At 46.2% G+C, this 22192-nt stretch overlaps 1 protein-coding gene and 1 long non-coding RNA gene across 4 annotated transcripts in view; one reads left to right on the forward strand and one right to left on the reverse strand.

The window, feature by feature from the left end:
• The first annotated feature begins 4412 nt into the window (after positions 1-4412).
• LOC310700830 lies at positions 4413-6783 on the forward strand. The gene is made up of 2 exons (XR_014522862.1): positions 4413-5919; positions 5962-6783. It is a non-coding gene; the product is annotated as an uncharacterized lncRNA (long non-coding RNA).
• The window catches only part of STXBP2 (syntaxin binding protein 2), a 36789-nt gene continuing 20890 nt past the window's right edge, over positions 6294-22192 (reverse strand). For all 3 annotated transcript variants that reach the window (XM_083490717.1, XM_083490718.1, XM_083490719.1), the window contains 17 exons: positions 20982-21063; positions 20566-20642; positions 20104-20182; positions 19342-19445; positions 17751-17899; positions 17166-17250; positions 14549-14679; positions 14297-14404; positions 13655-13712; positions 13252-13317; positions 12450-12530; positions 12092-12230; positions 11704-11810; positions 11053-11148; positions 9138-9223; positions 8066-8223; positions 6294-7181 (listed from right to left, as the gene is read on the reverse strand). In XM_083490717.1, coding sequence (XP_083346843.1) covers positions 7102-7181; positions 8066-8223; positions 9138-9223; positions 11053-11148; positions 11704-11810; positions 12092-12230; positions 12450-12530; positions 13252-13317; positions 13655-13712; positions 14297-14404; positions 14549-14679; positions 17166-17250; positions 17751-17899; positions 19342-19445; positions 20104-20182; positions 20566-20642; positions 20982-21063 — 1686 coding nt within the window. In that variant the 3' untranslated portion in view covers positions 6294-7101. The remainder of the gene's footprint in view (positions 7182-8065; positions 8224-9137; positions 9224-11052; positions 11149-11703; positions 11811-12091; positions 12231-12449; positions 12531-13251; positions 13318-13654; positions 13713-14296; positions 14405-14548; positions 14680-17165; positions 17251-17750; positions 17900-19341; positions 19446-20103; positions 20183-20565; positions 20643-20981; positions 21064-22192) is intronic.

Below are 22192 nucleotides of genomic sequence, written 5' to 3' on the forward strand. Positions count from 1 at the left end.
TGCAAATGGGCGTGCTCAGGCCCACTCTAGGCCTAGCCAAAGAGACATACGCCAAAGAGAATTGAAGTAGGCACTGCAGTAGGGCTTGGTGGGGGCACTGGTGCCCATGGGCAGGGCATTGGTAAACCAGGGCCGCATAAGAGTGGGATTTTTAAAGTATGTTGAATGAAATTTAAATTTAAATATACCACAGCTCTGTAACATCTTATATTTTCAAAACATTGAGCTGGCACTGTGTAAAAAAAAAAAGGGGTGTTTATGTACTCACAGTCCCATCTGTTTTGAGCAGAGGAGACATCAAAAGAAGCTCTCTCTGTGAACAAGTGGAGTGGTACCTCAAATCAGTGCTCTCCCCCACCCCCCAACTGATGGGGCAGCTGGTACGAGTTGTGGAGATGCCTGCACCATTCTTTTTCTTTTACTGCTCTTTTGGATTTGGCAGCCATTTTGCATTACGCCACAGCTATTTTGCGATTGGCACCTATGGCATTTTCTCAATATTCCAAATGTGCTCATTGGTCCCAAAAGGTTGGCCAGTTATATTCCAGGGAGTAGCTAAACCCCAGGTCCAATCCAGAACATTCTGTGATGTCAAAATTCTCCCGGTAATTTAAATTCCTACAGGGAATTGATCCATTAGATCTTGGATCACTTAACCAGCTAATGAAATATTTCTTCAGGATCTTACCTGGTTGCAAATGGATGCATGCACAGGAAATGTCTATAAAACAGATCAAAACACCACACAATCTGCATTTATTTATGAAAATGTTTATACTGTATTCTACATTTTTGTCTTTGCAAAAGACTCAAGTGGCTAACAAAACCCAGCCAGATGAGCGGGGTATAAATTTTTTATCATAATCATCATCTTAGTAAAAAGTTTAACTCTCTTTTCTGTCTATAAATATAAATGCTCTTAGTCAAAAGTATATCATATTAGTCAAGATACACCCCTGAACACATTTTTCATGGCTGTATTGTGGAAGAAGTCAATGTAAAAAATGTGTTCTTTACTGATAGCTTTCTAACATCTGCTAAATGCGGTTCCCTCATTGCGAGAAGTGAGGCTACAGGGAACCAGACAGAGGGCCTTCTCGGTAGTGGCACCCGCCCTGTGGAATGCCCTCCCATCAGATGTCAAAGAGATAAATAATTACCTGACATTCAGAAGACATCTTAAGGCAGCCCTGTTCAGGGAAGTTTTTAATATGTAATGCTGTACTGTTTTTAACACTGATTGGGAGCCGCCCAGAGTGGCTGGGGAAACTCAGCCAGATGGGCGGGGTATAAATAATAAATTTATTATTATTATTATTATTATTATTATTGTTGTTGTTGTTGTTGTTGTTGTTGTTGTTGTTGTTGTTGTTGTGCTGACCAAGAATCTTTTTATGTTGTGTTTGAGAAAACATAGCTACAGTATTATTATAATCACTCCAGATAAGATTTTGCACTTTTAAGATAACTGAAACATATTTGTGTGAGCATGTAATTTTTGCTTTATAAAGAACAGGTAATTGCTAGAGGAAGTTGGTGAGGAAAGCCTGCGAACAGACAGCAAACATGTTTTTCCCCTGTAGACGTGATACAGAACAGGTAAATATGAGAGGTAATGTGAAAAGAAGGGAAATCAAGAAACTGTACCTAGTAGCACCAAGCACCTAATGGTGCTAATGGAGCAAATATGTAAGTGTGACATCACATTTCCACCACCTCATCTGCAACCTTGACATTATCAGCACAATATTCATCTGTAGGAATTGAGGAAATTGCCTTATAGATGAGAAACTATTTGTCTATCTAGCCTGCATTACCTGTTCTGGCAGGCAGCAGCTTCCCAGCAGAGAAGCATCATTCAAATGGAAATGCCATTTGGGCCTTTGGCATGCAAAGCACATACTTTACCACTGACTGAGCTATAGTCCCTTCCCTTGAAAGATAAAGCATTTTCCTACAGATACCTATAGTCTTTGCCATTTCCTTCCCTTTGGGTGTGTGATGTACTTTATAAGTGGGAAAAGGCACACCAGAACTAGTTTGCCTTCCTAAACCTGATGGAGAAATTCTAATGACTTCACATACACCCATCGCCTGCCCATTTGTTCTTCTCACTTACCTGAGATGCTCACATCCACTACTTGTAGACCGTCCTCTGCTTTCTCCATTTCCCTGCGCTATCAGATGCAGGGTGGATGGAGTTTCGTGGCCCCTGGAGCCTTGTTAGCACTAGCATCAGTGCATTTGCCAGCTTAGCCAAAGCAAGTTTCTATGGCACCTGACTCCTCTAGGGAACGGTGGTAAGAAAAGGAACAGATCGATATAGAGAGAAAAAACTGGTCTTCAATGGCCTTTAAAAGGAAGGTATGAAAGATAAAGAATTCCACTATTGAAGCAGAGAATAACTTGAGTTGGAAACTCCTCTTGCACTGAAGGAGGGCAGTGTCAGCCAAAAAATATGTGTGTGTGTGTGTGTGTGTGTTTTCAAGCGCAACATACTCAGCTTTAGAATGTCAGGAGAGCACCTGCTTTAGGGTGACAGTAGCATTTGAGGGAGTGCAACCACAAGTGCAAGTAGATAAATTGGTACCGCTCCAGCAGGAAGGTAAACGGCGTTTCCGTGCGCTGCTCTGGTTTGCCAGAAGCAGCTTAATCATACTGGCTACATGACCCGGAAGCTGTCTGTGGACAAACGCCTGCTCCCTTGGCCTATAGAGCGAGATGAGCGCCGCAACCCCAGAGTCGGTCACGACTGGACCTAATGGTCAGAGGTCCCTTTACCTTTAACCCCAACACCGGGAAACTCAGCTGGGATTTTTTTTTAGGTGGGAGAGAACAGCAAGCTTGCCCTTAGTGGAGAAGCTGCAAGGGCCCCAACAGCCACAATGCAGGTGCAAGTAAAATGGCTCCAAGTTGCTAGATCTATTTCTTCCCCACAGAATATTTGGTTTCTACTGAATGCATATGAAGCAAACAGATTTGCCTTCAGCACATCTCCCCCAACCGCCGAACACAGGATTTAGAACCATCAAAATACAGCAGTCAGGCATAGGCTAGCTTGTACTTTGGTTTTTCTTGCCGGCATTCAATAACTATGTGCCAGGGGAAACATTGTTTTCGTGAATATAGCATGTCGACTCAACAGTGGGTTCAAAAGTCCCTTGGGACTGTGGTGTGAGCAATCACAACAGACTAGCGAGCTAATTCAGAGTGCTGCAAGTGCTCCCTGACTGCTCCTTTCTTCATGGCCCAGTAGCTGCTTTTTTAAAGGGAGCAGTGATACCAATGACAGCGGGCAAGACAGATCAAACCCAGAGTCCTGGTACTATAGGCAGGGTTCAGCATACCTGCTTTAGCAAACTGGACCAGATGCTCTGGATTCATTCAGATGCCTGCTGTGATTGAGAGGTGTTCACCTTATGCTAGCACAACAAAAGAGGGTAATACAAATATCATGTAACTATCACGTCAGCTTTCTCCCCCTAGCTGACACAGAGCAGATGGGGTTAGGAGTTATTTGGAGCCTGTCCAGTAATTAGGAAATGAGGTTTTATTTCAAGCAATGGAAAAACTCTGAAGCCACTTTTGAAATGGCTTTGGACAGCGGTTGCTTACAAGGTTTTAACCAGCATTAGGGGCCAGTTGTGTAACTGTAAAGCAGCAACTAGCTGTTGCCTGTCTCCAGGAGGAATAGACTACGTGGGCCATGGGAGATATGTAAGGTTTCAACCTAGTTGAGGATTGCTACAGAAATGCAACAAGAAAATGGAGGGAAGACGTCCATTTTCACTGGGAGGCTCTTGAATCTGTAGAAAGAAGCACGGAGCAAGATAGGGAGGAACTACCCCAAGGCAACACCTGCAGAATCAGGTTGGATTGCTATTTATCCACTTCTGGGCTGAAGATGGCTTTGCTGCCGTGTTACCGCAGGGCACTTGTTACTGTCTGCATAAGCCACCACAATAGCATGCAACTGTGTAACAAGATTCCTGCACAAATTACTGGGATAAAGTCTGCAAGGTGCTTTGAGCATGTTGTAGGAGGCAACTTGTCACCCTTCAAATCCTATTAAGTCCTTAAAAAACGGAGAAGCTCGGTCCAAAGTTTCTGACTAACCATGCTTGGACCTGCAAAACTGAGAGCTGGCATATTTCCAGAGATAGGAATTCCTTTAGCCCCAGCAGGGAGGGACGCAAGGTGATTGCTCTGCTCATGCTCTGGAGACTGTTTCTGCAGCAGGAAGTTGCTAGTTGGGTTTGGAAGAATGAGTTCTAGTCGCTAAGCATTGATTTGCTTATGCAGCCCTCTCCTCAAGATCAGGTCGAAACCCATCGAGGCACTAGCGATTCCTAAACAAACATTTGTACTAATTCATCACCCCAAATCCACTACCCACCCACATGGCAGCTGCTGTACAGCAATTATCCAAATGGATATTAATTGCAGATGATAATTCCCAAGCAGGGATCAGGACTAAAAGCTCCATACACAGCAGATTGGGCTGGGGGTGTCCAAGGCAGATCTACGGCAGGACATCATGTAAACATCCCTTACTAGGCTATTGGGGTCTCGACCCCACTCAACACAACTGGGAGGCAGCTGAAACCAGGCAATAAGCAACAGTTGGTTAGTTTGTATATCAAAAGAAGAGGAAGCCCAGCCCCAAAGATCAAGGAGGAACATGGAATCTCACAGGCATCAACAAATATCTATTCACACATTACAGAAACAGCAGCCCAAGTTTTAACACAGTAAGTGCACACACCGCGAGGTATTGCAGCCAATCCTGGCTTGATGGTGCTGTCGCAAACAGGATAAATATGTTTGAAACATTCATATCTAACATTTTAGTATACATAACAAAAAAACATGTGAAACAGGCCCCCCAAAAAAGAAAAGAAAAAACTGCCAACATTTTGCTCCGATGTTTTATAATTCAGTCAGGATGGCTCCACTCTTTATGTGGTAAATACAATTCCTGAATCTAGAGAAGTGGCACACAGATGTCTTCCAGCAACCACCCCATCAATGTAGGTAAAATACATATATCTTCAAATTCCTGTATGCAAATCTGGTTACAGACAATCATTTTTTTCATTCACACTTTGGATTTGACGCATAAACCACCACTGGTGCATTTGAAGAACTTGTGTTAGCTGCATAAATGTGAAGCTGCCCTCAAATGTCCTCTGGTGTTGGGTGTTTAAACGTCATCTCAGAGAGTCTTTCCACCTGCATCTATGATGCCATGAAATGGATTGGCTGGCACCACACTGGACCTTTTCAGAGGAGCCACCATAACATGGGATGGGGAAGTTGTTGCCCTCCAGATGTTGCTGTACAACTCCCATCATCCCTGACTATTGGTCATAAGACAAGAGGGCCTCAAACTCCCTACTCTAGTGCTTTAGGAACAAGCAGAAGAAAGTATTGGGCTGGCACACTTGTGTCTCCTCTTCATGTAAGGTTACAATAAGATCAGAAGCCTCAGTTTCTTCTTAAAAACTAAGTAGAGCTCATAATAATAATAATAATAATAATAATAATAATAATAATAATAATTTATTACTTATACCCCACCCATCTGGCAGGACCTCCCTAGTCATTCTGGGAGGCTCCCAACAGAATATTAAAAACACGATTAACATCAAACATTAAAAACTTCCCTAAACATGCCTGAACTTGGCAAACTTCAATTAATTTAAACCCTGGGTGAGGAATCTGTGGTCCAAATATTGTTGGACTACAACTCCCATCATCCCTGACCACTGGCCATGCTAGTTGGGGCGGATGGGAATCAAGTCAAACAACATCTAGAGGGGTCACAGGGTCCTCACACTTAGTTTAAACACTGGTTTGCTCAAACAAGCCAGGATCAAATCATTATTTTATGTCCCTGGCTTGTTTGAACAAACCAGAGTTTAAACTAACCAGCCGCCCCCCCAAGTTCAAATGTAACAGGGAACTCTGGTTAGTTTAAAAGTGGAAGTTTTCTCCTTGTGGCTGCGCTAGAAGAGGAGACAGGAGGGAGGAGCAAATGTAACACTTTATGTCAAGTCCAAACTGGGCCTCCCTCATCTTACATGAGGAAGTAGGGTGAACAGAAGAGAGCAGGGCCACATAAACCTGTAACAAGATTTAAGGTTCCTAGAGAGAAACAAAAAATTCCTTAAAGGAAAAAAAGGAGCGAGCTGATCCACCATCAAGTGGGATACCATCCTGCCTGCTAACTTGGTTTTGTGCCACTACCAAAGTTTCACAGCTTGAGTCACAGAACAAATTATGTAGACAACTTTAATTTTCACATTTATTTATATACACTGGGATTCTTCAGCAGAGCTAAACAAGTCTCACAATGCAAGTAGTACACAGCACCTCCCATACATTCATCTCCCCTGGTCTTTTAAAAATAGTAGTATCCCCCGTCTTATACTAAGCATCAGCACAACCAGTAGGCCTGCAACACTGGGCATCCAGGAACAGCTACTGCTTCTACATGTTACATAGGATTGGGGGGTGAATGGTCTTGAATCCATTCAAACTTTTCCTCAAACCAACAACAACCAAAAATAAGTTATTTCAGTGAGCAATCTACCTTTGCCCTCCCAAAAAAAGAAAAAGAAAAAGAAGAATGAGAACCAAGATGGAGTCTAGACAAGGACATGTGTGTAGACATCAAAGCAGCTCATTTCCTGGAAATCCCCCTTGAAGGAGTAAATAACTGCACTGATGAAGGGAGAAGTAGGAGATGCTTATCCATCAGATATACAGTTTACACTTCCCCTCCTTTTGGGGAAGGCTGGGCGGAGGTTGTGGGGAAGAGGGGAACAGAAAATAAAGTGCAACCAGAAAACTCATCACAGTGTTAAATAAAGGATTCACGTAACAGGTGGCTGGACCCTTGTCTTCAGCCTGGACACTAGACCAGGTCCTCCAATGTCATGCTCGTTCATGATAGCTGGCTGAAGGAGGGACCAGTCTTAAAAGGACAGAAGCAAAGACAAGTATGTGCGTGAAAAGGCATCTCTTTAAGAATAAAGGTTTATCTGGGCAGATAAACAGAGCTGCTGTCAGACAGTCTCTTAGGGGTGTGGGATGTTCTTAGGACTTCAGTGGAGCTTGCTCAGTCAGATTGCGCACTTCTTCCAGGAACTGCTTGGGAGTCAGGATGTGGGATGAGCCTGTGTAGCAGAGAAGAAAAGTTGGAAGGGCAACCTTAGAGGAGTCCATCACAGATCACATGTGTGTGATATGATTCTGCAGATCACACTGAGCAAACAGGCCCACATGTTAAGAAGCTGCTGCGCTCTGCCAGCACCTAGCTCATCATTACTTGCTAAATAAAAAAATTCCTTCCTGTAGCACCTTAAAGACCAACTAAGTTAGTTCTTGGTATAAGCTTTCGTGTGCATGCACACTTCTTCAGATACAGGAAGGAATTTTTTTATTTGGACTATGGCAGACCAACACGGCTACCCATCTATTACTTGCTAACTCACACATGACAGACTTCTGGACAGGAATGCTGCTGCTGCTCTATATCTCAATCTACAACTGGTTTCTCCAGCCAAGGTTCGAAGAAGAATGTAGTAAACAACCTTCCCAGGTCCATGCCAATACAGTCGGGAGCAGATTTTACCCAAAGAGCTTCAGGACACACGAGTGATACTCAACAAATCCATGTAGTGAAAGTTAGCAATATATAGGTTGGCATCAAAAAGCGGCTGCCAGAAGCAGCCACACCTGCCAGGGCAACCCCTCTCTAGCGAAGAACTTTATCTTAAGCCAGAAATAATTCATTTGTAGAAGCATTACATCAATAACGATAATAATAATAATGATGATGTTTATATGTATACTACTTTTAACCCTGAAGCCCCCATTGCTAGAAGAGCGCATTGTCAAGTTCCAGAAAACCCGTCTGAATTTGCTTTCTGCTCTGTGTGTTCCAATATATGTCGCAAGGAACACCAGGAAAATTCCTGAATCATTTACTTGCCTATGAATGGTTTCCAGCCTAAAGAGTGACCTGTACCCTGGACATGCCCCTCACCAGCACACTTACCAATTAGCACCTCCCACTTTCCATCCGTGGCATCAGTGACTTCATAGGCACAGCGCATTTCCGACATGGTAACTCCCCCCAGTACAAACAGGATGAGGCGGGGTCCTGTCCGGTACTCGGTGGCTGTCTTGGTCTTGTGCCAATGACCAAAGCGAGCACTGAGGGGGAAAAGATGTTATGTGGGTATAGGGCACCAGCTGCAAGAAGACTGTCAAGTTAAGTACATGCCAGCTAGCAAAGCACAGTTTTTCTCTCTATGCTGGGCCTGCTGCTCCCGGAAAGGATGGCTCCTGCACAGTCTCAGCCCAGGGAACAAACAACATATTGCTATGTGAGTTAGAGTTAAGAATGAGAAAAGGAAACCTTAAAAAGGGCTTCTACAAAAAATAAAATAAAATGAATCAAACACAGCAGGACAGGGAAACATAACACACATGGAGTTTTATTTGGAGAAAAGAAGCACTAGCAGTTTCAGATGCAGTTCTCTTGTTCTCTGTGTTGTATTAGGTCCTGTATCATACTTGGGCATCATAGAACTACGAGGTTTGATGTGACTCATCACAGCGTTAGGAGGTTTGTCACCACAAAATAGTGCCTGTTCGATCTCTTTCATCTTGCAACCACCACCCAATCCTGCTGCACAAACACTCGTGTATAGGGATTATCCCTCTTCTCTTACTCCTCCCTGCAGCCCCTCCAGACAAATTTAGGCACCATCACCCCCTTCTTTGCCTTTGCCTGGAGAAGAATAATCCCTACTGCATACTCTGCAGCTGTAGAATTCTCATGTTGTGCCTTATAAAGGAAGAGATCTTGTCCACCAATAAGCCTCAGGAAGATAAACACACACACACACACACACACACACTTTTTAAAAGGCTTTTCCTTGGTTCATTTCTCACTTGGTTTAAGATTTATTTATGGCCTTTTGTTCCCATATAAAGGGGGGGGGGGACTTGAAATAAACTTTTGGAATGTAGATGCAAGCCCTGGAACCGTGTGTTTGTGGAGACCTGGGAAGCGGGTGGGATAGAGAAAGGAGGCATCACAAAATACTTCCACTTTTCCTCACCTCACAGCAGCTTGTGAAGAGGGGCCCTGGGCTGGGCAAGACACATAAGGCCACAACTTCTTGTCCAGCTTGTCCTCGATGACGTCCTGTGAAAACATGAACAAAGAAGAAAAGATCTTTCTTTCTTCTCGTTCTGCTGGAAATAATAAGCTGCAGGGCTCATTCCACTGTTCAACTTGACTATTTATTTGGGGTGGGGGTTGGCTTGTTAACAGGCCAAAGAATAAAGGTGAATTATTCAGCACCCCTGAGGAAAACAACAAGGGTTGATTTCCACCAGGCAGTTACCACAACGTTGGTCAACATTACAGAAGATGTGGCATAACACCACAGAAAATGGCACAGGGCAGATAATATAAGGCATGCTGAACTATCACCACTTATTTGCCCAACTCATTTGCTACTCCAAAATCCCTCCTCTGTGGCAGAAATACTATCAGGATCCTTTCCCCCATCCCTCTAAGCATTACTCACAACCAAACCACTCCAGCAGCTCAGAGGCACATGGCCCTGGGCTATACAACAACACGGGAATGCTTCATAATGAGGACTTTCAGATTAATCCTTTGTTGACTTTTTATGGTGGGAGCTTAATGTTTTGTGCAGCTCAGCTCACAGAGCTACGTGGAGTTGGCTGGGGTGAGAGCAGGCGAAAGGCTCCTTTGATTGGATTTAACTATCAGATTGACGCTGGATCAATGGGCAGTACCAAGATGAATCGTCAGGGTAATAGAAACCTTGTCAGCCAAGGGCAGCCTGGCCCAAGCAAAGGAATGCAAGCCACGCCCACCCGCACCCCATGGCCTGCATGATTCAGAGTGACCGCAGCAAAAGTTGGTCACAGGACAAACACATACAGGAGCCCCCAAAACAAGACAAAATGTTAGGCTGGACACATTCTCAGACCAGAAGTGGGGAAGGAATGGGAGACGGCAGGGACCTAACACACTGTAAATGTGTTACTCATGGTAGTCACAAGGAAGGGCAAAACAGGTCCAGGTGACTAATATGGAGAGACTGCACCATAGGCCCTGCCTTAGAATGCTTTCAGTTTCTACTACTCTTTTGTGGGGGGAATCAAGTGAACCCCACCAAAATGGGCAGCTCTTTTGATGCTCTAGAGGGACCAAACAGGATATGCAAGCCATCTGCATAATTGGCTCCCAGTCTGAGGAGACAGAAGGGGGAAAGAAAGGAACAGATACCTGCCTTTCCCAGGGTACACTCCATGTTCCTGGATGTGCACTGTCAGGGACGCGGACTTGTAAAAAATATTGGGGGGGCCCGGGAAAGCTCATGAATAATAAATAAGCTCATGAATATTCAAATAAAGTGGCTCCGGCCCTAAATAGGGCAAGCCACGCCCCCCCGCCAGCCGATTGGCTGGCTGGGAGGTGTGGCCAGTCGGGATTCCCCTGTTCTCGCGGGATTTCCGGCAGTGCCTTGGCAGTCGAAGCAGCGAGGCAGAAGCCCCCGCCATTAGGGCGCGCGGCTGGCTGGCTGGCTGGCGAAGGAGGAGGCGGGGGACAGCGGCGGCGCTCTGTTGGAAGGGCGCCCGAGATTATTGGGGGGGCTGAGCCCCCCCCAAATTTTTTTTGAGGGGGCTCCAGCCCCCTCAAGCCCCATGGAGTCGGCGCCTATGTGCACTGTAGTGCCCAACTGGGAGCATGAAACTGTTTGAAATGTTGAAGGGTATCCATGCTGGGCTGGCCTTGATTTTTTTGCCCTGTGCTCTACATCTTGATAGCCTCACCTCCGAAGGGGCCTCTCTTATACAACTGCTCTGCCTCCAAAGGGAGATGCTCTCCGCAGTGAAGTCCCCCAGGACTTCTGAGGCAGGTGGCATAAAGAAACCCTCTTCTTTCCTGTAGCATTTGCAACCTTCCCCACCCCACCCTGACCCTTGTCTGTGTACCTCCATGACATCCTTAAGAAAAGGAATCCACCGGGAGAGCTGGTAGGTAGGCTCCAGTCGCACTTTCCTTATAGGTTTCATGTGTGCACCAATGTCCTGTGAGGTGAGGAATCAGTGAAACAAAATAAATTAAAGTTGAAAGTCAGCTGCACTGGAGGAGGGGAGTGGAAAGAGATTCAGGAATGAGCAACTGCTTACCAAACAGGCTCCAGCTGGTTTGGCCAAAGAGACAGGCAAAGAGGCAAAAGAGAAAAACAACAAAGCAGAATGAGATAGATGGACAGACAGACAGACAGACAGACAGATGGAAGGGCTCCCCTCCCTCAGGAGAGCCGCCTTATCAGGAAACCCAGAAGTTACTTCCTGAAAGACCAAGAATTGCCTTGACTCTCAAAGAACACCGGCAACAGCAGAAGCACAACCTGACCCAGCCATAACAGCTTAGGCCAGCCTTCAACTGGTGCTTTCCAGATGTTGCCGACTACCACTCCCATCATCCAGATGGGCTGGCACCGATGGAATCTGGAGTCCAACAACATCTAGAAGGCACCACATTGGCAAGCCCTCCTCTAAGGGCACCAGGTTGGGGGAAGCTGGTCCAGCCACAAGCCACCTGCACAGAGACTGCAACAAAGAATGGGACTGAGATACCTCTGGCATGATGGCAGCCCCCAGGCAGTGCATGTTGTAGAGGATGTCCCTGTCCTGCTGTATGTTGGCATGCTGGATGAGCTTGGTGAGGTTCTCCTCGTTGATGCCTATGCAGAGAGAATGCGGCTCAGAAAAACAGCACTCCAGGATGCTAGACGTGGCCCTCAGGGTCGCGCCAGCACCTGCCCCAAGCAGCTGTACATAAGATATATGTACCCACCCACTTGTGCTGCTGGATGCTGAGAAAGAGCCCCAACAATAGTCCCATGAACCCATGCCTCAGTTTTTCTCAAGGCAACAGTGGCAAAACTCAAACCATGTCTTGGGAAGAAAGCCCTAGGTCTCTGTGGACGACGCAAGGGAGGAGAAGAAGTGGACAAGGGAGTACCGTTCTGGAGGAGGATGCAGAGCAGGATGATGCGGATCTTATCCAATGCGGCCACGTTGGTGTCCAGGACAATCGGCACAATGGTCTTCATAGGGTTTTTTATTTTCTCTCCATCAACGTCTGTACCTGTGGCTAAGTCCTGGAGACAGGGAAGACATCCATCAATCCCCTTCTGCTTGGCTGCTCTCATGGAGCCATCTCCCAAGATCACAGGACAACATTACTCAAGAAAGCAAGGGGAGATTGTCCATTGCTCTATGCGTCTGTCCATGGCCTGAACTCTGAGTGAGCGAAGTTGGAGGGGAGGTAAGGCTATCCAGCCCCTCCTACATTGCTCCAGACTCTTTAACATGCTCACCTGCTCCACGCCGCACAACCTCTCCACTGTGCCCTTGAAGGAATTCATGCAGTCCTCTGCCAGGTGCAGATGTGTGGAATACTGCAGGGTGAAGGAGGTGGGGAACGGGGGGGAGGGGTAGGACAATGATTACTTCCTCAGCCAACCAGTCTTTGACCATCCCTTCTCCTTGCCTCACAGTGAAACCTCAATGGGCAAGCAGCAATCTCTGGGGCCTCCTTTACTGGCTGGGATGCAACAGAGCACCTCTTATGTAAGCAAAGGCTTCTAGCTTTTAGGTTCTATTTAGTTTCATGTTTGTTTTAATGTTTGCATTATACTGTAAGTTGCTTTGAGTCCACTTTTTGTTTTAAAAAGTGACCAGTAAGAACAATAAACAAACCAATAAATATAAAAATACTGCTCTTCTAAAAGAACAAGCAGCATATCTGTCAGTCCCAAGGTGCTGATTTTGAACTCTGAAGCCTCAAGCAAGCATCTTAGGTATTCTTAAGGACTGTCGCCTTCCATGTGAGGCTGCCATGCTTTGGTCTTCTGGGGAGGCCCTGCTCCATGTTGGCCCTGCTCTCTGCTAGCCTTCCAAAGCCAGGTAGAAGCAATTAAAAACAATTTGGAAATGTACTGAAATACTTCTGGTATTTTAATTCCTGCTAACTGCTGCTGAATGGTTTCTGGTTTTTTTTTTATCTGTTTGTTACTTCCATGAGAGGCAGGTGCTCTGAGAGTGGAAAGGTGGTGGTGGTGGTGGTGAGAATAGACTATTCAAAGCAAAATGACAGTCCTGGTGCCTTGCATCTGTTACCTTGTGCAGTTCTTTCTGGTACTGGGGCATCTTCTTCAGGATCTGAGACAGGTCTTTAATGTTGGCCTAGAAAGGGAAATGGAGAGACCAGCAATGCCAAGATCAGATGGCATCAGAGATATGGACCAAAAACAACTTTCCCTACACTAAGAAAATCTGCAGGCTGGGGGATCCCAACTCATTCAACTCTTACCGAACCCCACGTACCCTGGAGCTTCCAGCCAGCAACACTTGAGATCTCCATGAAAGTGAACATGGAAACTTCAAGTGGTGGGGAGTTTCAGCTAAGCATCTCCAGCCTTGGTAAGTTGCTGGATGGGACACTGCCAGGAAGCCTCTCTGAACTCCCCAGGGGAAGAACGGCTAGAAGAGTAAGACATAGGCATCAGCCTAGCAGCCTCACCTTGTCTGTGGTGAGTCTCTTGCTCTCACAGAAGGTCCGCAGGAGCTCAGTCACTTTCCTGTGGAAGAAAGTCACATTCATGGCCTGCTCTGGAATGGGCTCTCTGAAGAGCTAGAGCCAAACAGAGGGCAAGCAGAAGGGCCATAGCTCAGGGGTAGGGCATCTGCTTCACATGCAGAAAGCCCCAAGGTCAATCCCCAACATGACAGGACTGGGGCAGACCGCCACGTGAAACCCTGGGGAGCTGCTGCCAATCAGGGTAGACAACAGAGCTAGAGGGACCCAATGATCTGATTCAGTATAAGGCAGCTACCTTTGTTCCTAACAACTTGCAGAGATCTGACTCTCAGCCTCTGCAATAAACAGCAGTGCTCCATGCAGGCTGCAAAAGTCAGAGCTCCCCACAGCAGAAGGGATGTTAATATCAGGGGCAGCAGCAGTGCCGGTGTAGGAAGACTGTATTTGCTATTACCACCTGATTGAGTCTGGCTTTAGACATAAGTTGTAACCCAAGTGGACCTGGGAAGTGAGGCAACAGCTATCAAAATAATTGATTCAGACACATCTGGGATGGGTTACTTCCAGCAACCAGGAAGCAGAGCGCGTATGTGTGTCTGCGCGCAAACACAAACAAGTTCTCACTTGGAGACGTCGGCAATGTGCATATGGCGCAGATCCACCCACAGGTCATCGTCCTCATCCAGCAGTACCACTTTTTCTCGTGAGTCGCTGATGCCTGTGGATTCATACCTGGCAGGGTTGAGGAAAGGCAAGAGGGGAAAAAGGCTTTGGTAAGACACACATGGCTGCTACCTGAGCAAAGAGGCATTCTCCCCCTCCAGGGATTTCTACCTTTGCGTTCTTGCCACCACCACCACCACCACTGGACCTCACCTATATGTATCGTTCTCAATGGTGAGCAGGTCATAGGCCATGGCCTGCAAGGTGAGCTCATGGAGAAGCGGAGATACAAGGTCACAGCTGCGGTCTACAATCAAAAGCTGAGAGCGAGATTTGTCAGGACCCTGAGAAGAGTGGAAGAGGGAAGGTGAGGAGAGAGATTAGCTGCCATTTGAGGCCAGCACCAAGCAGCCCAGAAGGAAAGGCTGTGTGCTCCAGTTCCCTGGGCCTCACGCCTCCTTCCTCCACCCCACCCCCATAAACCTGCCTGCTGCACTAGCTACCAGTTGCGTGCAACCTCTCCAGCAAGCTCAGGGCAGAGGGCATGGTCAGAAATGCAATTATTAAAATGTACCAAATCCCTTCCCAATTGGCAGTGCACAATCCCATTAGTGCAGAGATGACTCAAAACATGTCAGGCTGTGCACGCTGTAAAGGAAAGAAGCCGTCACTGTGAGCCACAGACCTACCTGTTATCTGGGGTAGAAATTCTGCCTCTGGTGCTCTTTTACAAAAGTTATTTAGGGTTTGCTTGGACAACAGGGACTGCCTATAAATCCTTTCACAGATATCTACTAGAAGTCAGCTTGGATGAGGCCAAATTTGCAAGTTAAAAAAGGAGACACTGCATTCCAAAGCATTTAAGCTGCCTTGACGACAGGAAAAAATATCTCTATGAATGCAGCGGCAACAGCAGCTTGGGGCTAAAAACAAACTATCCAAAATTGCAGCCCAAGCCAGGCTTTCAAATCCCAGCACTAAGTCTCATTTCCCAGCAATGTTAAAGCCAAGTCAGAATGAGCACAGGAATGTGTCTTTACACATTTGTGCAGTACATTCCTATGCCAGGAGGTGGCCACACAAACACACAGCAGTGTCCTAGAGATGCTCTTTTCAGATGAATCAAGAAACACTGCAGACAAGGAAGATAACACAGAGCAAGGGTAGCCCACGTTGTGCTCCCCAGGTGTTGTTGGACTGTAGGTCCCAACATCGCTGCCCACTGGCTGGACCTGATAAGAGTTGGCAGTCCAGTAACACCTGAAAGGCACCCCCTGGGTTAAAGGCACTTGCAGTACCTTTGCTGTGGTCACACCTCCATCAGAAGCCACTGTCAAGGCTACCCTCAGTCTTCCCAAAACGGTAGAACTATTGCTGATGGTGGGCAGTACCTCTTGTTCCCTGCCCGGTGAGATAATTATTGTTTGAGGGCAAAGCTGCTTCAAAGCAAATTGTTCCCTGCAACTAGCACTGCAGTAGCACATCCTTTGGGCTGGAGGTGGTGGCTCCATCAATGTCATGGGAACATAATGGATGATTTCTGTGACATCAATTGGAAGTGAGCCAAAAGTCCCTTTCCCTCTTATGCACACAATTTTGAAATCCCCAGAACATGAAGCAGTTAGTCCTAATTCCTGCTAACATAACATTTCCTGACATACTTGCGGAAAACAACTATTTCCAGCAAGCAAGACCAGTCCTGGTCTGCCCCCTTTCTTTATAAATGGGAATTCGAATATCATTGCAAGAGAGCCAACATGGTGTTCTGGTCTCTAATTCCCATCAGCCTCAGCCAGCACAGCCCAACCACCAGGGATGATGGGAATTGTAGTCCAACATCATCTAGAGGGCACCCTGGCCTAGAGCTACTGCAGCAACACCAGAAAGAAATGGGACTCAAAGCCAGAGGGAAATGCCCTGTCTGGAAGTCATCTTGCACAGGACATCTTAGCCTTCGAACAGTGAGGTTCCATAAAATGGAACATTTCAGTGCCAAACTAAATGATGAGGGAGGGAAACATGTGAACCATCTCTCTAGGTATTTTGCTTCGTTCACCTTTTTTTGAAATGAAATACGGCAGCAGGAGGCCTGATCAGAGCAGCACTTTGTGTATACACCTGTGCAACTGTGTGTGCTTTAACCCTTTCCCTGTAGACCATTTTTTTGGATTGTCATACACATGCCTCCTTAGTGGTTTTTCACTCATGAGAAAAAAAGAAGGTTGTGGAGAGCAGTGTAGAAAGACGGCCCGTGCGGAAGGGGCTAAAACACCCATGCCCTTGTACACACACAGCCCCTATTGCGATAAAATTCACAGCCTCCCCCTGCTGTGTTTTAGTTTTAATAACAAACGGAAATAAAATGATGGGGAACTTTTTGCCCATCTACTTTGGTTCTTAGTACATGTTTAAACTCTCACAGGCAGCCTTTGCAAAGAGCACATCTTGTGGGTGTTTGGCAAGACACCCAGCATCCAGTTAAATGGAACATGCTAGCCATCAAGGGCAGGGCTTGGAGGAGAGGAAGGCAGTAAAGTGGTCAGGCTTCACATCCAATTGTCCACCCATGAATTAGTCACAAAGCTGAAAGCCAGCCATCAGCCACCCTGCCCTAGGTTGTTTTTCATCTCTGCGTGGAGGAAGGTCACTTCTGCATTCTCCTGCACTTCAAGGGAGTTTCCCCAGATCTCTCCTCGAGTCATCATACTCATGCTCTTCTAGTGAAATGCTGCAGGGCTTTCTGAAATTGTATCAGAGCAGCTGACCTCCCACTGCCTCAGCCTCTTGCTCTAGCTCCACAGGCTGTGGCAAAAACGCTGGGATCACTCACCTCTCCCATAGTGGGGTTGTCCGCTTTGAAGGCATTCAGTTTTGCCAACACTGCATGGGCCAACAGGCAGCATTCTTCAGAGCCGCTACAACAAAACATCAAGAGGGTAAGGCTATTGAGGAGCACTGCTTCCTGCACTGGATATGGCAACAAGGCGAGGTCTTGAGCCAGTTATTTCATCAACAGATAAGCACCCTGGTTCTCACCCCCTCTGTCTGTAGTAGAACAGGCACCTGGCAGTGAACCCCTATCCGGAGCAGGTGGCCAAGGATTCTTTACCATTCCAACAATAAGTTGCAGGACACTTCCTCACGCCATAACGCAGCTTTCCCCAACCAGGTGCTCTTCTGATGGTTTGGAGTACTGTGCTGATGGGAGTGTACTCCAAAACCTCAGGAGAACAGGATGCCAGGAAAAGCTGGTGTAATGAATAGTTGGGTGATCTCTCATTGTAACTCCTAATATAAGACCCCCACCAACTTCTCTGCAAAGCATTATGGCCTGTTATGCTTCTGTCCACATCCTCCTGGTATCGCAAGTTCCCCATCCCCTCCCTCCCACTCCTCAGTATGCAGTGGTACTGACTTCCTGTAGCGAATCGAAGGATACTCCTTGAGGGTATCGCATAACGTGGCAATTTGCTCTGCCATCCTTTCTAAGTGATTGTTCTTATCCTCCCTGCAGTAAGGGCTAAAGAGATGGTGAAAGCTCTGCGGGCTGTCCAGGGTGTACACCTAGAAAGAGAAAAAATGGGAGAAAGGGAATAATACACTAGTGGTCTGTTCGGAAGCCACCGGGAACCTACACCGTGCTCTAGCAATGGTCTTTCACAACAATCTACCAGAAAAATCACAGAAGGGCCCATTTCCCAAGAAATATTTTTCTGAAAACAGCCTCTCCCTGGATTACTGTGTTTGAAAACATCACCTCCTACACTGTATGTCAACAGGTGCAAACATGACAGGGCAACCTGTATCTTAAAATCCATCTCATCATAATCTCATAATCCAGGACATCACACGATCATCACTGGGGCAAGAGCTAATGGTTATTTGTGAACTCTGAACGTGCAACACTTTAAGGTCATTAAAAGCTGCTGGGTTCTTGGTTCTCTGAAGCCTCTGAAGTGCTGTAATAGGTCCTGGACCTATACAGGCCTCCAATTGGCATCCTTCCCTCAAGCTCTTTGGGGCTCTCATCCATCACCTTGTACAGGGACTATCTAGCACAAGACAGACTCATCTGGCAACGTGCTTGAAGTGATGAGAGCATATTAAGCTCTATAAGCAGATGCAAGATGATTTGATGAAAGCCGAGGAGTAATTGCTAAACCTCAGTTCCCCTTTCTTTGTAAACTTTTAACTTCTAGTTAACCTTTTAATAAAATAGCTATAGTTTAAAAAAATATAGAAAAGTTTATACGAGTTGCCTGTTAACCCACCCATCCACTCAAATCTAGCCCTGCACCCCAATACTGGGAATAAACTATGAGAAGCAGCAGAAGTGAACATCAGCATTATTAGGCAAGATGCTGTTCTCAATAGTTTGGCAGAATAATTGAAATATAAATTCTCTTGCTAGTCTCTACTAGCTGAAATGGTCGCTTAAGTGACAGTCTGATACTTTTTCTGCAATTACTTAGCAGCTAAGCTTCCATTATCGGAGCAGGCACAAGCATGCATCCAGCCACACGGAGGAATCAAAGCTACAAGTGGTCCTCAACTTTAAGCAGATATGGCTTCTTCCATCCTTCCCCAACCTGGTGCCCTCCACATGTGGTTGGAATCCAACTCCCTTCAGTCCCCGCTAGCATGGGCAATGGTCAGCGATGATGGGAACTGTAGTCCAAGGACAACTGCAGCACACCAGGTTTGGTAAGTCTGATTTACCCAGCTGGATTGTTCCTTCCCAGCTACCAAGATGTGGCCAAAGTATAAAGTCCTGAGGGAGGTCTGTGGGATATACATCACATACCTCGAGAAATCTCAACTGCAAGGCTGCCACCTCAAATTTTGTACAGCCACTGCAGAAAGCTCCCACACAAGAATTCCTGCACGTGGTGCCACGTGTTCTTAACAATGGCAACATCCCTCATGCAAAACGTTACAATGACAGAGCCGCTGCCCCTCCATTTGCAAGCAATTCTAGTCCACCCTCTGCTAATCCGTCTCCTCACCTGTGATTCATAGGGAAGGAAAGCAACATTTATTTCCTTCAGTGTTTTGATGGCTTTGGTGATTCGCGACTTGCTGAGCTCATTGAAGAGGTTCTCGGGGCAGGCTGAAAGTCAAGGAGGAGGCAGGAATTATGCTGATCTTCCCCATTCCCCTCACCAAACTAACTGCACAGCAAGTTTCCTTAGGTAATAGCCCCCCACCCCACTCCGACGGCTACCAAGGTGGGAAAACAAAAGGTTGCAGTGTGACATGTGGGCTCAGAACTGGAGGCCACCCTGAGCAGTGCTGGTCAGCGTCTTCCTTTACTTCTCCCCAATGATGACAAGAAAACTCATGGGAAGTTCCAAGAAGCTCACAAATAGGGCACTGAGAAGGACAGATACTTCTCTTCAAGCAGAAGCATCAACTACTCTCCAAGCCATGTGACACGGGAGGCTCAGGGACATACTTTTGGAGTTTTCTAAAATGCACATGCTCACTGGGGCCAAAACACATTGGACCCTGTTGATAATATGTCAAGTAACAGTATGTGCTTCAGAGCACAGTCCAAAACCTACAGGTACAAGTGGAATTTGTGGCAGGAAGGCCTTCAGGTAGGCCAGGAATGCCCTCGATGACTGGAAATGCCACGGGACCAAAGCCAAATCTCTCAGTAGGATTGTGGAGTGTTCCTCTATCCCACCATCTGCTCATCTCTCTCCCTTCCCAGAACAAGCCTTGACCTGCCTTCCTGTTTGATTAGGAGCAGGCCCTGAACTTACTGTCAGTGAAGAAGACGTGGGCAGCCTTATAGGTGAAGGTAGGAGTGGATTTGAAGTCGTTTATCAGAGCATGCACAGACTGCAGAAGGAAAATGGATTGTTAGCAACAGCTATATCTGCATTTGAGCTTCCACCGCTAGCTTCCCTCACCTTGGTTTCACAAACAGGGATACTCCAGCCATACCAGGAATAATTAAATTGGAGAGATTTATGGGAAGAGCAGATTTCCTGGCCTATGGGGATAATAGGGCTTCAGGAAACAGCGGCAGGCAGCCAATGACACCTGCCCCACTTGCCCACAGTTCTTCCCACCAACTTCCTTCCTTCCTAAGGGCCTCCAGCATGCCACATGTTGAAATAAGGAACTGGGTGACTATTGAGGGATTCCCCCTCTATCAAGTGGCATCTGGAGGATCTCACCAATTCAGTGTCTGCCCAAGTATGCGGAGATTAAGGACCTACCGTCTCAATGGGGCTGATCAAGTAGATTGCTTCCAGGCTGGGGAGGGGCTCTCTGCGCTTGTTAATGTCTTCAATAACTGGAGAGAGGAAATATTTGAGATGTCTGAATTTTGGAAGGGAAAGAAAGAAAGAAAGAAAGAAAGAAAGAAAGAAAGAAAGAAGAACGACGACACCAGATTCACTGACTTGACTAAAAGCATGAAGGTGCCTAGAGGAGCAGGTTTCTATTTTGTTCCGGGATTACACTATGCAGCAACTTGCAGATCCACCTTACTTTCAACTTTCAACTGATACACATATAATTCATTGGAATGGAAGGGAGGTGTCAGTGCCAGAGAGAGGATAGGGGCATTTCTCAAAGTAGTATAAGCCTCTGATTAAAACAGAACATACAAGGCTCTTGCTCAAGTACTCACTTGTGATTCCTTCAGCCAAAAGGTCTGACATCTTAAAACAAGATGAGAGAATGCGGGTGCTCGGATGATCCATAACAAGTACCTGCAGGGACAAAGAGGGGAAGAACAATGGGAGTGAACACAAATCTGGTGGTCCACAAGGAAGCCATTTGTAACTGAGAAAAGAGATTTCAAAAAAAAATCAAAATCAAAATAATAATCACACCACTAAAAAGGCAGCATGGCAGAATCAACAAGTTCATGCTTGCTCCATCCCATTTCTTCCTGTGCTCTAGAATTATCAACCCACCTAACCTGTCCATTCTAAGCTATTCAGACTCTGTTTTCTTTCTAGAAATGAGCATGGAAAACTTTCAATTCTTACATATTCTGGGATGGAGTTGGGAGTATCCGCTGTGGACTACTGGAGATAGATTTTGCTTGTAAAAAGGTCTGCTGGCTAAAGCATTCCAAAGAGGACAATTTAGTGAATTAACCTTACGCAGAATCCCCACCAGCTCTTACATTCAGGATTATGGGAGCATCAGATGGTTTTCTAGGGTAGAGATGGGGAACTAGTAGCTCTCCAAAAGGGGTTGGACTCAAGATCCCATTAATTGCAGCCAGCATGGCTGGGGATGATGGGAGTTGGGGTCCAATAATATATGGAACGCATGGGTTCCCCATCTCTGTTCTAGGTGCTAAAGACCTTTTCACTTGTACCAAAGAAAGCTCTACAAAACATATCAATTCAGGATGCACTGAGTCTCACAAACCAGCTGCCTGATGTTTGTGGTGTGGGGAGGGGGTAACTCCCAGGTCTGCTTTCTAACCCTTACAAGATTTTCAGCTGCTGCAACACATAATCAGACACAGCAAAAAGGGATCTCTTTCTTTCTCTCAGTCATATTTGCAGTCTACAGGGGCAACTGAGAGATCCAATACTTTCCCTTTCTGGAGGAAGAAATCAGAAAAGAATTAGAAGTCAGCTCTACAGAAGTCACGACAAGCCCTTGGAGAACCAGTGGAGCAAAGCTTATTCCAATAACCTCTTTGGTCTGTTGACAGCCAGTAATTTCATGGCTGACCTGGTAATGCACCCTCTTATGACAGCAAAAGTTATGGGGAGTTCTAGGAATGGTAATTGCCACGGAAGACACAGTGAACACATGGCCCAAATAATAACGACACACTTGCTACATTGCAGATTAAGTGTGGAAAGCAATGGTCTG

The sequence above is a fragment of the Podarcis liolepis genome, assembly GCF_965112155.1.
Source record: "Podarcis liolepis genome assembly, chromosome: 2".
NCBI classification, from domain to species: Eukaryota; Metazoa; Chordata; class Lepidosauria; order Squamata; family Lacertidae; genus Podarcis; species Podarcis liolepis.